The 17500-nt window shown below is 48.9% G+C and overlaps 1 protein-coding gene across 1 annotated transcript in view; it reads right to left on the bottom strand.

The window, feature by feature from the left end:
* Positions 1-17500, bottom strand: part of LOC124023306 (dynein axonemal heavy chain 6-like) — a gene marked incomplete at its 3' end in the record, with an annotated part of 130705 nt that overhangs the window by 18254 nt on the left and 94951 nt on the right. Inside the window, 10 exon segments of the mRNA XM_046337817.1 lie at positions 1628-1792; positions 2079-2204; positions 6780-6983; positions 10085-10130; positions 10595-10677; positions 10680-10750; positions 12137-12266; positions 12542-12700; positions 12939-13041; positions 16693-16928. Of these exon segments, the coding sequence (XP_046193773.1) occupies positions 1628-1792; positions 2079-2204; positions 6780-6983; positions 10085-10130; positions 10595-10677; positions 10680-10750; positions 12137-12266; positions 12542-12700; positions 12939-13041; positions 16693-16928 (1323 nt within the window).

The raw sequence follows: 17500 nt of genomic DNA, 5'->3' as shown, positions 1-17500 counted from the left end.
GTGTCCAGACTGTAAGCTGTGTTAGACTATCTATCTGTGACAGCTGTGTCCAGACTCTATCTGTGACAGCTGTGTCCAGACTGTAAGCTGTGTGTTAGACTATCTATCTGTGACAGCTGTGTCTAGACTGTAAGCTGTGTGTTAGACTATCTATCTGTGACAGCTGTGTCCAGACTGTAAGCTGTGTGTTAGACTATCTATCGGTGACAGCTGTGTCTAGACTGTAAGCTGTGTGTTAGACTATCTATCTGTGACAGCTGTGTCCAGACTGTAAGCTGTCTGTTAGACTATCTATCTGTGACAGCTGTGTCCAGACTGTGTGTTTAAAGGGAGGTGACAGACATGTCTATTCAAGTCCCTTCTGTCTGACTGATTGCTGGGCCCGGGAATAGGTCTGAGACTAGCACCAGCCCTGTGTTGTGGGACTGAAGAGAGCTGGAGCAGGCTGACAGGGCCTTCAAATGGCAGCAGGGCCGCGCCCGTAGGCTGGGTGAACTCAGGGGCATGGCTGTCTGGCAGGTGGGCAAGGCACTTCACAGCAACCACCCATCATCATGGCCTGTGCCAGGCTGACAGCTCCCTGTGTGAGCCAACTGTTTACAGTGTTCCTAGTGCCAACGTTTGGCATGGAGAGAGAGGGGGCAGGGTGTGTGTGTGTGTGTGTGTGTGTGTGTGTGTGTGTGTGTGTGTGTGTGTGTGTGTGTGTGTGTGTGTGTGTGTGTGTGTGTGTGTGTGTGTGTGTGTGTGTGTGTGTGTGTGTGTGTGTGTCTAATGTCTAATGTTCAACTGTTCTGCCTGTGATTATTATTATTCATCCATGCTGGTCATCTAAGACCATTTGAACATCTTGGCCATGTTCTGTTATAATCTCCACCCGGCACAGCCAGAAGAGGACTGGTCACCCCTCAGAGCCTGGTTCCTTTCTAGGTTTCTTCCTAGGTTTTGGCCTTTCTAGGGAGTTTTCCTAGCCACCGTGCTTCTACACCTGCATTGCTTGCTGTTTGGGGTTTTAGGCTGGGTTTCTGTACAGCACATCAGCTGATGTACGAAGGGCTATATAAATACATGTGATTTGATTTAATGTGGTTATTTTATGTTTTTTTGTGTGGGTGAGAAACAGGTGAGAAACCAGACACTTTACTAACCTACAGTTATTCTAAATGTGATTTTCCTTTCAGATTGCGTAGAGCTGTTAATTTAGACAAATAAACCAGATGGACATTGAAATTCTCTGGGGTAAAAGCCATCTGTTATTGATGGAAAGCAAACACTGTGGATAAACCATCTGGACATTGAAATTCAAAGCAAACATGATCCATCTGGTACTGATGCAAAGCAAACATGATCCATCTGGTACTGATGCAAAGCAAACATGACCCATCTGGTATTGATGCAAAGCAAACATGATCCATCTGGTATTGATGCAAAGCAAACATGATCCATCTGGTATTGATGCAAAGCAAACATGATCCATCTGGTATTGATGCAAAGCAAACATGATCCAGGCCATATTAATATAGACTGAGATGGACTGCATTCCAAAACTGCTGGGCAGAATAAATCTCAAGTCAGGTTTTGACCGGTGTTTGGCTGAAGGCTGGTGCTAATTTGCAGTTGTTTGACCCACCTCAGGCAGGTAGTGTGGGTTGGCCATCTTGGTGGTCATGTAGAACCTGAATTTCTTGTTGTAGTCAATGTCGGAGTCTCCGAGGCGGATGAGGGTGCGGCCGCCCGCCACAAACGTCTGCTTCAGCAGGATGGGCTCCAGAGCCGGGTCCACAGTCTCCTTCAGCTACTCACACACAACCAGGACACAAAATGGACGTCACGCTGGTCAGTTTTACCATTCTTCCTGTTCCAAGTCAACTCACCCAGGTCTCTTTGCTAACTCTAGACCCAAAATGGACGTCACGCTGGTCATTCTTCCTGTTTCAACTCACCATTCTTTGCTAACTGTTCCAAAGTCAACTCACCCAGGTCTCTTTGCTAACTCTAGACCAAAAATGGAGGTTAGAACTGTCCCCTGATACTAATCTCCATGGTGAATCGTGACCTACAATGGCTGCCATAGTACTGACCTCCTCCAGCAGTACGGGCATGCCCATGCGGATGGCGTTCTCCAGGGTTCGCAGGAAACCAGAGTCGGTCAGCTTGATCACCTTCAGACCGTTCTTGGTCTCCTTGGAACGGATCCAACGGTTGGCCTGGAGACGGACCAGACACAGGTGTATAAAGCATTTCAAATGAGGGATTATTTGTTTAGTTTCAGGTCGGTTGTGATTGTGTAGCTACGTCATCCCAACGCCACAAGGGACAGAACTTCCATATTGTCCCTTTAAAGTATCCATGTGACCACCATTGAGGGGTCATGTCATTTCCTCTCATACCAGAAAGTCACTATGTTGTCCCATGACACAGGTGTCAAACTCAATCCACGAAGAACCGAGTGGCTGCAGGGTTTCGCTCCTCCCTTGTATTTGATTGATGAATTAAGGTCACTAATTAGTAAGGAACTCCACACACCTGGTTGTTTAGGTCTTAATTGAAAGGAAACTGAAACCTGCAGACACCAGGCCCTCCACGGAATGAGTTTGACACGCCTGGTGATTGATGGACCCGGCAGGTCAGAATCACTCTCATCGACATGAATGAAAACTGACAAACAGAAGTGCACTACATTTGAGTCAGTGGACAGACAAGCCGTGTGTGTGTGAGTCAATGGCGTGGCGAGAATCTGTCTCCTCACCACGCGCTCTCACCACTGGTGTCCCCCAGGGCTCTGTTCTAGGCCCTCTCCTATTCTCGCTATACACCAAGTCACTTGGCTCTGTCATAACCTCACATGGTCTCTCCTATCATTGCTATGCAGACGACACACAATTAATCTTCTCCTTTCCCCTTCTGAAGACCAGGTGGCCAATCGCATCTCTGCATGTCTGGCAGACATATCAGTATGGATGACCACCACCTCAAGCTGAACCTCGGCAAGACGGAGCTGCTCTTCCTCCCGGGGGAAGGACTGCCCGTTCCATGATCTCGCCATCACGGTTGACAACTCCATTGTGTCCTCCTCCCAGAGCGCTAAGAACCTTGGGGTGATCCTGGACAACACCCTGTCGTTCTCAACTAACATCAAGGCGGTGGCCCGTTCCTGTAGGTTCATGCTCTACAACATCCGCAGAGTACAACCCTGCCTCACACAGGAAGCGGCGCAGGTCCTAATCCAGGCACTTGTCATCTCCCGTCTGGATTACTGCAACTCGCTGTTGGCTGGGCTCCCTGCCTGTGCCATTAAACCCCTACAACTCATCCAGAACGCCGCAGCCCGTCTGGTGTTCAACCTTCCCAAGTTCTCTCACGTCACCCCGCTCCTCCGCTCTCTCCACTGGCTTCCAGTTGAAGGTTTGTCCGCTACAAGACCATGGTGCTTGCTGGGAGCTGTGAGGGGAACGGCACCTCAGTACCTCCAGGCTCTGAAAGGCCCTACACCCAAACAAGGGCACTGCGGTCCACCTCTGGCCTGCAGGCCTCCCTACCACTGAGGAAGTGTTCCCGCTCAGCCCAGTCAAAACTGTTCGCTGCTCTGGCCCCCCAATGGTGGATCAAACTCCCTCACGACGCCAGGCAGGGAGTCAATCACCACCTTCCGGAGACACCTGAAACCCCACCTCTTTAAGGAATACCTAGGATAGGATAGGTAATCCTTCTCACCCCCCCTTTAAGATTTAGATGCACTATTGTAAAGTGACTGTTCTACTGGATGTCATAAGGTGAATGCACCAATTTGGTCGCTCTGGATAAGAGCGTCTGCTAAATGACTTAAATGTAATGTAAATGTAATGAAGTGTCCCCGTGCTAGGCTGTCAGCAAGCCTCCCTGCCTGCTCAACTCCCTGCCTCTCCCCATCTCCATCGCGGCCTGTGCATGGCAGACAGAGACCAGTCAACAGACCGGGGTCTGGGGCAGAGGCCCAAAGAAAGAGAGGAGAAGGAGAAAGAAACAAAAGATGACAGGAAGCAACATAAGAGGTGTCAGGGGACTGGAGCTAAGAGTCAAACTACACAGTGGCCAAGCGCATGGAGTCTGTGTGTGTGTGTGATTACAACACAGAGAGAGTGGGGTCTTAGTGTCTCAGGGCTGTTGTCTCCATGGTGATAAGGGAATAGTGTTAGTAATAGAATAGTCAGGGCTGTTGTTGCCTTGTTCCAGGCTGGGGTCTGAGAATGGGAGTCAGGGTTTGTTCCAGGCTGGGGTCTGGGAATGGGAGTCAGGGTTTGTTCCAGGCTGGGGTCTGGGAATGGGAGTCAGGGTTTGTTCCAGGCTGGGGTCTGGGAGTCAGGGTTTGTTCCAGGCTGGGGTCTGGGAGTCAGGGTTTGTTCCAGGCTGGGGTCTGGAATGGGAGTCAGGGTTTGTTCCAGGCTGGGGTCTGGGCATGGGAGTCAGGGTTTGTTTCAGGCTGGGGTCTGGAATGGGAGTCAGGGTTTGTTCCAGGCTGGGGTCTGAGAATGGGAGTCAGGGTTTGTTCCAGGCTGGGGTCTGGGAATGGGAGTCAGGGTTTGTTCCAGGCTGGGGTCTGGGAATGGGAGTCAGGGTTTGTTCCAGGCTGGGGTCTGGGAGTCAGGGTTTGTTCCCGGCTGGGGTCTGGGAATGGGAGTCAGGGTTTGTTCCAGGCTGGGGTCTGGGAGTCAGGGTTTGTTCCAGGCTGGGGTCTGGGAATGGGAGTCAGGGTTTGTTCCAGGCTGGGGTCTGGGAATGGGAGTCAGGGTTTGTTCCAGGCTGGGGTCTGGGAGTCAGGGTTTGTTCCAGGCTGGGGTCTGGGAGTCAGGGTTTGTTCCAGGCTGGGGTCTGGGAGTCAGGGTTTGTTCCAGGCTGGGGTCTGGGAGTCAGGGTTTGTTCCAGGCTGGGGTCTGGGGAGTCAGGGTTTGTTCCAGGCTGGGGTCTGGGAGTCAGGGTTTGTTCCAGGCTGGGGTCTGGGAATGGGAGTCAGGGTTTGTTCCAGGCTGGGGTCTGGGAGTCAGGGTTTGTTCCAGGCTGGGGTCTGGGAATGGGAGTCAGGGTTTGTTCCCGGCTGGGGTCTGGGAATGGGAGTCAGGGTTTGTTCCAGGCTGGGGTCTGGGAATGGGAGTCAGGGTTTGTTCCAGGCTGGGGTCTGGGAATGGGAGTCAGGGTTTGTTCCAGGCTGGGGTCTGGGAGTCAGGATTTGTTCCCGGCTGGGGTCTGGGAATGGGAGTCAGGGTTTGTTCCAGGCTGGGGTCTGGGAGTCAGGGTTTGTTCCAGGCTGGGGTCTGGGAATGGGAGTCAGGGTTTGTTCCAGGCTGGGGTCTGAGAGTCAATGGGGTCTGGGAGTCAGGGTTTGTTCCAGGCTGGGGTCTGGGAATGGGAGTCAGGGTTTGTTCCAGGCTGGGGTCTGGGAATGGGAGTCAGGGTTTGTTCCAGGCTGGGGTCTGGGAATGGGAGTCAGGGTTTGTTCCAGGCTGGGGTCTGGGAATGGGAGTCAGGGTTTGTTCCAGGCTGGGGTCTGGGAATGGGAGTCAGGGTTTGTTTCAGGCTGGGGTCTGGGAATGGGAGTCAGGGTTTGTTCCAGGCTGGAGTCTGGGAATGGGAGTCAGGGTTTGTTCCAGGCTGGGGTCTGGGAATGGGAGTCAGGATTTGTTTCAGGCTGGGGTCTGGGAATGGGAGTCAGGGTTTGTTCCAGGCTGGGGTCTGGGAATGGGAGTCAGGGTTTGTTCCAGGCTGGGGTCTGGGAATGGGAGTCAGGGTTTGTTCCAGGCTGGGGTCTGGGAATGGGAGTCAGGGTTTGTTCCAGGCTGGGGTCTGGGAGTCAGGGTTTGTTCCAGGCTGGGGTCTGAGAATGGGAGTCAGGGTTTGTTCCAGGCTGGGGTCTGGGGGAGTCAGGGTTTGTTCCAGGCTGGGGTCTGGGAATGGGAGTCAGGGTTTGTTCCAGGCTGGGGTCTGGGGGAGTCAGGGTTTGTTCCAGGCTGGGGTCTGGGAATGGGAGTCAGGGTTTGTTCCAGGCTGGGGTCTGGGAATGGGAGTCAGGGTTTGTTCCAGGCTGGGGTCTGGGGGAGTCAGGGTTTGTTCCAGGCTGGGGTCTGGAATGGGAGTCAGGGTTTGTTCCAGGCTGGGGTCTGGAATGGGAGTCAGGGTTTGTTCCAGGCTGGGGTCTGGGAATGGGAGTCAGGGTTTGTTTCAGGCTGGGGTCTGAGAATGGGAGTCAGGGTTTGTTCCAGGCTGGGGTCTGAGAATGGGAGTCAGGGTTTGTTCCAGGCTGGGGTCTGGGAATGGGAGTCAGGGTTTGTTCCAGGCTGGGGTCTGGGAATGGGAGTCAGGGTTTGTTCCAGGCTGGGGTCTGAGAATGGGAGTCAGGGTTTGTTCCAGGCTGGGGTCTGAGAATGGGAGTCAGGGTTTGTTCCAGGCTGGGGTCTGAGAATGGGAGTCAGGGTTTGAGCCACAACACATTACAACACAACTGTTATTTTAGCAGATGTAGCCACAGAAAAATAACTCTGGTCATCATAGCCAATACAAGAATAGAGAAAATTACAACTAGAAATACAACTTGACAAGTAGCTAATTACAAAGTATAAGATGAATAACTATTTGCAACACCATCACATATAAAGGTACCTGTGATTAAAATATGTTATAGAATCTAAATAGAGTATTTACAGAATAGAATAGATGAAAAGTGTGGTAATACAAATACTTCTGATTGGTTGATTGGCTGATTGTTGAATGATTTAAGACCAAAAGTACTGATTTGCTGTCGGCTGGGTCACCTGATCCTGAGGGTCGATCATGAGTGGCCAGCGGCGTCCACGGGTAACCAGGATTCCATTCTCAGTGGAAACGGTGTCCCGGGGCAACCCCTCGGCGTTCCACAGGCGGATCTCATAGGGGTCGCCCAGGATGTTGATGAGGCTGAAGCTGGCACTGATGGGGATGCCCAACTCCTGGCATCGCACAATCCACTGGTCTATCAGCTACACAGACACACACACACACACACACACACACACACACACACACACACACACACACACACACACACACACACACACACACACACACACACACACACACACACACACACACACACACACACACACACACACACACACACACACACACACACACACGTTTATCAACAATCAGAGCATTGTATATTCAGGATGAATGAACATTCCCAAGTCATCTGACTCCATAACCATCTGCCATAACAGAGACAGTGGTAGTATTGACAGTAGTATTGACAGACAGTGGTAGTATTGACAGACAGTATAGAGACAGTGGTAGTATTGACAGACAGTGGTAGTATTGACAGACAGTATAGAGACAGTGGTAGTATTGACAGACAGTGGTAGTATTGGCAGACAGTACAGTGGTAGTATTGACAGACAGTATAGAGACAGTGGTAGTATGACAGACAGTATTGACAGAGTACAGAGACAGTGGTAGTATTGACAGACACCACAGTTCAGTGGTAGTATTGACAGACAGTATTGAGACAGACAGTGGTAGTATTGACAGACAGTCAGAGACACAGAGACAGACCGTGGTAGTATTGACAGACACCACAGAGACAGTGGTAGTATTGACAGACACCACAGAGACAGTGGTAGTATTGACAGACAGTGGTAGTATTTCCAGAGAGACAGTGGTAGTATTGACAGAGGGTTTGAGCCACAGAGACAGTGGTAGTATTGACAGACAGTACAGAGACAGTGGTAGTATTGACAGACAGTACAGAGACAGTGGTAGTATTGTTCCAGACCGTGGTAGTATTGACAGACAGTACAGAGACAGTGGTAGTATTGACAGACAGTGGTAGTATTGACAGACAGACAGAGACAGTGATAGTATTGACAGACACCACAGAGACAGTGGTATTGTGATAGTATTGACAGACACCACAGATGTGGTAGTATTGACAGACACCACAGAGACAGTGATAGTATTGACAGACACCACAGAGACAGTGATAGTATTGACAGACAGTAGACAGTGGTAGTATTGACAGACACCACAGAGACAGTGATAGTATTGACAGACACCACAGAGACAGTGATAGTATTGACAGACACCACATAGACAGTGATAGTATTGACAGACACCACAGAGACCAGACAGTACAGTGGTAGTATTGACAGACACCACAGACAGACAGTGGTAGTATTGACAGACAGCCAGACAGACAGTGGTAGTATTGACAGACCGTGGCCAGACAGACAGTGATAGTATTGACAGACAGTATAGAGACAGTGGTAGTCTTGACAGACAGTGGAGATTGACAGACAGTGGTAGTATTGGCAGACAGTATAGAGACAGTGGTAGTATTGACAGACTGGGTATTGACAGACAGTACAGAGACAGTGGTAGTATTGACAGACAGTATGAGACAGTGGTAGTATTGACAGACCGTGGGTATTGACAGACAGTACAGAGACAGGGTAGTATTGACAGACAGTGAGTGGTAGTATTGACAGACAGTACAGAGACAGTGGTAGTATTGACAGACAGTACAGAGACAGTGGTAGTATTGACAGACAACAGACACACAGACACCACATATACAGTGGTAGTATAGAGACAGTGATAGTATTGACAGACACCACAGAGACAGTGATAGTATTGACAGACACCACATAGACAGTGATAGTATTCACAGACACCACATAGACAGTGATATAACAACATAGACAGTGATAGTATTGACAGACAGTGAGTATTGACAGACACCATAGAGACAGTGATAGTATTGACAGACACCACAGAGACAGTGATAGTATTGACAGACACCACAGAGACAGTGATAGTATTGACAGACACCACAGAGACAGTGATAGTATTGACAGACAGTTATAGACAGTACAGAGACAGTGGTAGTATTGACAGACAGTGGTAGTATTGACAGACAGTATAGAGACAGTGGTAGTATTGACAGACACCAGACAGACAGTGGTAGTATTGACAGACACCACAGTGGTAGTATTGACAGACAGTACAGTGTATTGACAGACAGTATAGAGACAGACACCAGTATTGACAGACACCACAGAGACAGTGATAGTATTGACAGACACCACAGAGACAGTGATAGTATTGACAGACACCACATAGACAGTGATAGTATTGACAGACACCACATAGACAGTGATAGTATTGACAGACACCACATATACAGTGATAGTATTGACAGACACCACAGAGACAGTGATGTACAGACAGTTGATAGTATTGACAGACACCACAGAGACAGTGGTAGTATTGACAGATAGCACATATACAGTGATAGTATTGACAGACACCACAGAGACAGTGATAGTATTGACAGACACCACAGTTGATAGTATTGACAGACACCACAGAGACAGTGATAGTATTGACAGACACCACAGAGACCGTAGTAGTATTGACAGGTGATAGTATTGACAGACACCACAGAGACAGTGGTAGTATTGACAGACAACACAGAGACAGTGCTAGTATTGTCAGACAGCAGACAGACAGTGGTAGTATTGACAGACACCACAGAGACAGTGGTAGTATTGACAGACAGCCAGACAGACCCAGTGGGTTGAGGTGAGTGAGAGTCATTAGGCCAGAGTGCCAGTGTGGGCAGGGAGGTTGACACATGGTCTGCCTCTCCGTCTGGCCCGAGGGAGAGAGGTGGGCACACAGACACTGTCTAGAACAGGCAGGCTTCACTGGGTTTGGTTCCAATAGTGTACAGAGAACAGATGGCAATGTTTACACGCAGGGCGGAGAAGTAGAGTAACAGATAGTAAGAACCGTGTATAAAGCTACATCTCTATAGAGGCCATACATACCAGGTACACTGCAAGGGGAAGGCTATGTAGTTTAGAATGGTTATAATGCAACATAGGTTATAGTGAGAATTAGCAGGCTGTATAAAGGATGTACCAGTTGTCTATAGTGCATTGTGAAGGCTCCGTAGTACGCCACGCAGGCTGCAGGTTATAGTGAGAATTAGCAGGCTGTACCAGTTGTCTATAGTGCATTGTGAAGGCTCCGTAGTACGCCACGCAGGCTGCAGGTTATAGTGAGAATTAGCAGGCTGTACCAGTTGTCTATAGTGCATTGTGAAGGCTCCGTAGTACAAACGCAGGCTGCAGGTTATAGTGAGAATTAGCAGGATGTACCAGTTGTCTATAGTGCATTGTGAAGGCTCCGTAGTACGCCACGCAGGCTGCAGGTTATAGTGAGAATTAGCAGGATGTACCAGTTGTCTATAGTGCATTGTGAAGGCTCCGTGAGCCATTCCAGGCTGCAGGTTATAGTGAGAATTAGCATTATGTACCAGTTGTCTATAGTGCATTGTGAAGGCTCCGTAGTACGCCACGCAGGCTGCAGGTTATAGTGAGAATTAGCAGGATGTACCAGTTGTCTATAGTGCATTGTGAAGGCTCCGTAGTACGCCACGCAGGCTGCAGGTTATAGTGAGAATTAGCAGGATGTACCAGTTGTCTATAGTGCATTGTGAAGGCTCCGTAGTGGAACGCAGGCTGCAGGTTATAGTGAGAATTAGCAGGCTGTACCAGTTGTCTATAGTGCATTGTGAAGGCTCCGTTACGCCACGCAGGCTGCAGCGATGAAGACGTTTCCCACCACGTTATGGATCTCCTGTTCAAACAGTTGGATGCTCTCCTGCCAGCTATAACCTGCTCATCCCCCAGAGCTGCTGTCAGCTTCCCTGCACGGCCCAGACCTCCTCGGTCAGAGCCATGGTCTTAGCTGGGGGTGAAGACCAGGGAGAGGGTAAGGAAAGTGAGGGAGACCCTGAGAGGCAGAAGAGTCATTAGCAGACAGCACACAGAAGAGATTACAGTAGATTAGTCCTGACATATTCCTGGAGACCCAGTTTGTCTTTGAAAACATTGTGGGAACTTTAAGTGCCAACATGATGGAAATCATGTGCCAAAATCTCAAACTCAGTCTTACCCAGATCCTCCTCCTCTCCTAACTCTTACCCAGACCCTCCTCTATAACTCTTACCCAGACCCTCCTCTATAACTCTTACCCAGACCCTCCTCTATAACTCTTACCCAGACCCTCCTCTCTAACTCTTACCCAGACCCTCCTCTATAACTCTTACCCAGACCCTCCTCTCTAACTCTTACCCAGACCCTCCTCTCTAACTCTTACCCAGACCCTCCTCTCTAACTCTTACCCAGACCCTCCTCTATAACTCTTACCCAGACCCTCCTCTACTAACTCTTACCCAGACCCTCCTCTATAACTCTTACCCAGACCCTCCTCTCTAACTCTTACCCAGACCCTCCTCTCTAACTCTTACCCAGACCCTCCTCTCTAACTCTTACCCAGACCCTCCTCTCTAACTCTTACCCAGACCCTCCTCTCTAACTCTTACCCAGACCCTCCTCTCTAACTCTTACCCAGACCCTCCTCTCTAACTCTTACCCAGACCCTCCTCTCTAACTCTTACCCAGACCCTCCTCTCTAACTCTTACCCAGACCCTCCTCTCTAACTCTTACTAAGACCCTCCTCTCTAACTCTTACTAAGACCCTCCTCTCTAACTCTTACCCAGACCCTCCTCTATAACTCTTACCCAGACCCTCCTCTCTAACTCTTACCCAGACCCTCCTCTCTAACTCTTACGCAGACCCTCCTCTCTAACTCTTACCCAGACCCTCCTCTCTAACTCTTACCCAGACCCTCCTCTCTAACTCTTACTAAGACCCTCCTCTCTAACTCTTACTAAGACCCTCCTCTCTAACTCTTACCCAGACCCTCCTCTCTAACTCTTACCCAGACCCTCCTCTATAACTCTTACGCAGACCCTCCTCTCTAACTCTTACCCAGACCCTCCTCTCTAACTCTTACCCAGACCCTCCCCTCTAACTCTTACCCAGACCCTCCTCTCTAACTCTTACCCAGACCCTCCCCTCTAACTCTTACCCAGACCCTCCTCTCTAACTCTTACCCAGACCCTCCTCTATAACTCTTACGCAGACCCTCCTCTCTAACTCTTACCCAGACCCTCCTCTCTAACTCTTACCCAGACCCTCCCCTCTAACTCTTACCCAGACCCTCCTCTCTAACTCTTACCCAGACCCTCCTCTCTAACTCATACCCAGACCCTCCTCTATAACTCTTACCCAGACCCTCCTTCTCTGCGATGCTCTGGTCAAACTGGTCCTGGAGGATCTTAATCTTGTTCTGTACTTCCTGTAGCTGGGCCTGCTTCTCCTTCAGGGTTGCCATGGTAGCGTTCAGTTCCGTCTGCAGCCAGAAGGGTGGGATATAAAAACAAATACCTAATACTGTACTTAGTAAAGAACTTCTGACACAGAACTTCCTGTTGACGTTTTCTCTTCCAATAGGAACCAGTGGGCGGATGGCGTGCGTGTGTGTGTGTGTGTGTGTGTGTGTGTGTGTGTGTGTGTGTGTGTGTGTGTGTGTGTGTGTGTGTGTGTGTGTGTGTGTGTGTGTGTGTGTGTGTGTGTGTGTGTGTGTGTGTGTGTGTGTGTGTGTGTGTGTGTGTGTGTGTCACTGACCTGTGCGGCTGCCAGTCTTTCTTTCTTGGGTCCGACCTCCTTGAGGACTCTGGAGTAGAGGTCCATGGCCCGGACCCACATACACATGGACTTGCAGGCCTTGGACACCTTTTCCACCTTCTCAGGGACAAAGTCCGGGTTGTTCACGTACTTCTGAAGCTAAAAAAACCAACAACAATTAAAATCATCATTATTTAGTTTGTGTTCCAAACCGCACCCTATACAGCGTACTACTGTTGACCAGAGGCCTATTCCCTATATAGTGCACTACTTTTGACCAGAGTGAGGGTGGTTCTGCAAATGCAGTGAGGGAAATACAAACAAATTATGAAGCCAATACAGGAAGACATGAATAGAAGATGATCAAAAAACAACAATGTCCAAAAGAGTTAGTGACCTTCTGGAGGATCTGGGGCTTAATGTTTTCCTTGTCATATTCCATCAGCTTCCTGAGGAAGTAGGAGTCACCCAGCACCTGCTTGGCACTGGACCAGTCTGGTCTGGAGAGGTGGGTGGGTGGGTGGGGGAGGGAGGGAGGGAGGGAGAGGGAGGGAGGGAGAGGGAGGGAGAGAGGAGAGAGAGAGAGAGAGAGAGAGAGAGAGAGAGAGAGAGAGAGAGAGAGAGAGAGAGAGAGAGAGAGAGAGAGAGAGAGAGAGAGAGAGAGAGAGAGAGAGAGAGAGAGAGAGAGAGAGAGAGAGAGAGAGAAAGTTGAAGTAAAGAGAGAGAGAGATACAGAGTGTGTGTGTGTGACAAAGTTGTGTAAAGAGTGTGAGATACTGTGTGTGTGTGCGGTGTGTGTGTGTGTGCGGTGTGTGTGTGCACGTGTGTGCGTGCGTGCGTGTGTGTGTGTGTGTGTGTGGTGTGTGTGTGTGTGTGTGTGTGTGTGTGTGTGTGTGTGTGTGTGTGTGTGTGTGTGTGTGTGTGTGTGTGTGTGTGTGTGTGTGCACGTGCGTGCGTGTGTGTGGTGTGTGTGTGTGTGGTGTGTGTTTGTGGGGTGTGTGTGTGCACATGCGTGCGTGCGTGCGTGTGGGTGTGTGTGAGATACAGCTGGAGTCATGCTATCTAACAGGCCTGCTATGAGTACAGACAGGAAGCAGCAGAGAAAACACCAGCCACCGATCCAGATGACATATTATTCTATCAGACAGACAGAGACAAGAGGACATGATGAGTCTTCAGTCTCTTCTTGTCAAGCAGAGCAGCAGCAGAGTGGTGACTGACCTCAGCCAGTCTCCCATACTGGACCCTGCAGCTACCTTCTGTCTATGAGTCAATGACAACATGTAGGGTTTGTATGCAGGGATGGTCATGTATCTAGCCCAGTAGCCCGAGGCTAGTGCTGATCAGCTTGTAGAAAATGTACCCAACTAGCCCACTGGCTAGATACATTTTGTCTTTTTTAATAATGCATGGCCTACATTTCACAAGTTCCATCCCAGTGTGTTTGCATTGGGAGTCACTGGTACATTCGTATCAGTTGTTGCTACGTTAGTGATCCATCCACTGGCAGCCTCATATGGCATTAAGTTCAACAATAATATTCTATTAGCTAATACATTAGTTAACTCTTCATGGACTGACTTGTTGCAGAGACAATGATTATGTTATCAATCTGTATCCAAGCATCGTCAGCTCACTGACATGCAGCTGAGATACTATCTCCCAAGAGAATACTCATCAGTTATCGTCCCAGCTGTGTATATACCCCCTCAAACAGACACCACGACGGCCCACAAGGAACTTCACAGGACTCTATGTAAACCATATATCCTGAGGCTGCTTTATTGTAGCTGGGGATTTGAACAAAGCAAATTTGAGAACAAGGCCACCTAAATTCTGTCAGCATATTGATTGCAGCACTTACACTCGATCACTGCTACTCTAAGTTCCGCGATACAAGGCCCTCCCTCGTCCTCCCTTCGGCAAATCCGACCATGACTCCTTCTTGCTCCTACCGTCTTATAGGCAGAAACTGAAAGAGGGTGTACCCATAACTAGAACCATTCAACGCGGGTCTGACCAATCGGAATCCACGCTTCAAGATCGTTTTGATCACGCGGACTGGGAAATGTTCCGGGCAGCCTCAGAGAACAACATCGGTCTATATGCTGACTCGGTGAGTGAGTTTATAAAGAAGTGCATTGGAGATGTTGTACCCACCGTGACTATTAAAACCTACCCTAACCAGAAACCGTGGAGGTATCGCGCAAAACTGAAAGGGTGAACTACCACATTTAACCATGGAAAGAGGACTGGGAATATGGCCGAATATAAACAGCGTAGTTATTCCCTCCGCAAGGCAATCAAACAAGTGAAATGTTGGTACAGGGACAAAGTGGAGTCGCAATTCAACAGCTCAGATACAAGACGTATGTGGCAGGGTCTACAGGCAATCACGGATTACACAAAGAAAACCAGCCACGTCACGGACACAGACGTCTCGTTTTCCAGACACACTAAACACCTTCTTTGTCAGCTTTGAGGATAATACAGTGCCACCGCACAGCCCACTAACAAGGAATTGGGTCCTGTACTTTCTGACAGGCCGTCCACAGGTGGTGAAGGTAGGAAACAACATCTCCACTTTGCTGACGCTCAACACTGGTGTCCCACAGGGTGCGTGCTCAGCCCCCTCCTGTACTCTCTGTTCACCCAACAGCAGAGGGAGCACCCGCCTATCCACATCGAAGGGAGAGCAGTGGAGAAGGTGGAAAGTTCCTGGGCGTACACATCACAGACAAACTGAAATGGTCCACCCACATAGACAGTGTGGTGAAGGCACTGCTGCGCCTCTTCAACCTCAGGAGGCTGAAGAAATGTGGCTTGTCACTTAATACACTGACAAACTTTTACAGATGCACAAACGAGAGCATCCTGTCGGGCTGTATCACTGCCTGGTACGGCAACTGCACCGCCCACAACCGTAAGGCTCTCCAGAGGGTAGTGAGGTCTGCACAACGCATCACCGGGGGCAAACTACCTGCCCTCCAGGACACCTACAGCACCCAATGTCACAGGAAGGCCATAAAGATCATCAAGGACAACAACCACCCGAGCCACTGCCTGTTCACCCTGCTATCATCCAGAAGGTGAGGTCAGTACAGGTGCATCAAAGCTGGGACCGAGAGACTGAAAAACAGCTTCTATCTCAAGGCCACCAGACTGTTAAATAGTCATCACTAACTCAGAGAGGCTGCTTCCTACATAGAGAATCAAATCACAGGCCACTTTAATAAATTGATCACTAGTCCCTTGAAACAATGCAACTTTAATAATGTTAACATGTCTTCCATTACTCATCTCATATGTATCTACTGTATCTTATACCATCTATTGCACCTTGCCTGTGCCACTCGGCCATCGCTCATCCATATATTTATATGTACATATTCTTATTCATTCCTTTACACTTGTGTGTATGGAATTGTTAGTTAGATTACTCGTTGGTTATTACTGCATGGTCGGAACTAGAAGCACAAGCATTTCGCTACACTCGCATTAACATCTGCTAACCATGTGTATGTGACCGATAAACATTTATTAGATTTTTGATCTAAGATGCATCAATCATAATGTTGTCAATATGTGATTTAAGTGTTGTTAGTGGACTGACATGCATCAATCACAACGTTGTCAATACGTTATCTAAGTGTTGTTAGCAGACTGACATGCATCAATCACAACGTTGTCAATACGTTATCTAAATGTTAGTGGACTGACATGCATCAATCACAACGTTGTCAATACGTTATCTAAATGTTAGTGGACTGACATGCATCAATCACAACGTTGTCAATACGTTATCTAAGTGTTGTTAGTGGATTGACATGCATCAATCACAACGTTGTCAATACGTTATCTAAGTGTTAGTGGACTGACATGCATCAATCACAACGTTGTCAATACGTTATCTAAGTGTTAGTGGACTGACATGCATCAATCACAACGTTGTCAATACGTTATCTAAGTGTTGTTAGTGGATTGACATGCATCAATCACAACGTTGTCAATACGTTATCTAAGTGTTGTTAGTGGACTGACATGCATCACTCACAACGTTGTCAATACGTTATCTAAGTGTTGTTAGTGGATTGACATGCATCAATCACAATGTTGTCAATACGTTATCTAAGTGTTGTTAGTGGACTGACTTGCTGCCCAGCAGGATGCAGACGGCCTCCATGACAGTCATAACCATGTCAGGTGGTTTGGTGAAGACCCTGATCTCTGAGATGTCTGCCTTGTCCAGTGAGTCCAGGGCCTTGTTGGCACCTTCCAGAGCGGGCAGAGCCTCGTCTAGATCCCTCTGGGCGTCTGCTGCTATGGCCTGGGTGTCCTCAGCCTTCACCTTGGCCAGGGCCTCATCCTCCTTCACCACTTTACGCACCTGGGGAGGGACGGACGGACGGACAATTGAATAGGACGCAGTACAGTTGAATAGGACGCAGTACAGTTGAATAGGACGCAGTACAGTTGAATAGGACGCAGTACAGTTGAATAGGACGCAGTACAGTTGAATAGGACGCAGTACAGTTGAATAGGACGCAGTACAGTTGAATAGGACGCAGTACAGTTGAATAGGACGCAGTACAGTTGAATATGATGCAGTACAGTTGAATAGGACGCAGTACAGTTGAATAGGACGCAGTACAGTTGAATAGGACGCAGTACAGTTGAATAGGCGTGCACATGAAGAAAAAAAGAGGAGGACAAAACACTAACACCTAGAAACACACACATTTCCCCAAGACACATGCAAACATTCAAACAAAAAATGCCCACCCTTGTCAACTCTCTCCTGGTCCACGACTAGATTCTCTAGCTCCACCCTCTCCTGGTCAACGACTAGTTTCCCTAGCTCCACCCTCTCCTGGTCAACGACTAGTTTCCCTAGCTCCACCCTCTCCTGGTCAACGACTAGTTTCCCTAGCTCCACCCTCTCCTGGTCAACGACTAGTT

The sequence above is a fragment of the Oncorhynchus gorbuscha genome, unplaced genomic scaffold, assembly GCF_021184085.1.
Source record: "Oncorhynchus gorbuscha isolate QuinsamMale2020 ecotype Even-year unplaced genomic scaffold, OgorEven_v1.0 Un_scaffold_1580, whole genome shotgun sequence".
In the NCBI taxonomy this organism is placed as follows: Eukaryota; Metazoa; Chordata; class Actinopteri; order Salmoniformes; family Salmonidae; genus Oncorhynchus; species Oncorhynchus gorbuscha.
The sequence above is the reverse complement of the archived record's forward strand: the minus strand, read 5'-3'. Positions and strand labels throughout refer to the sequence as shown.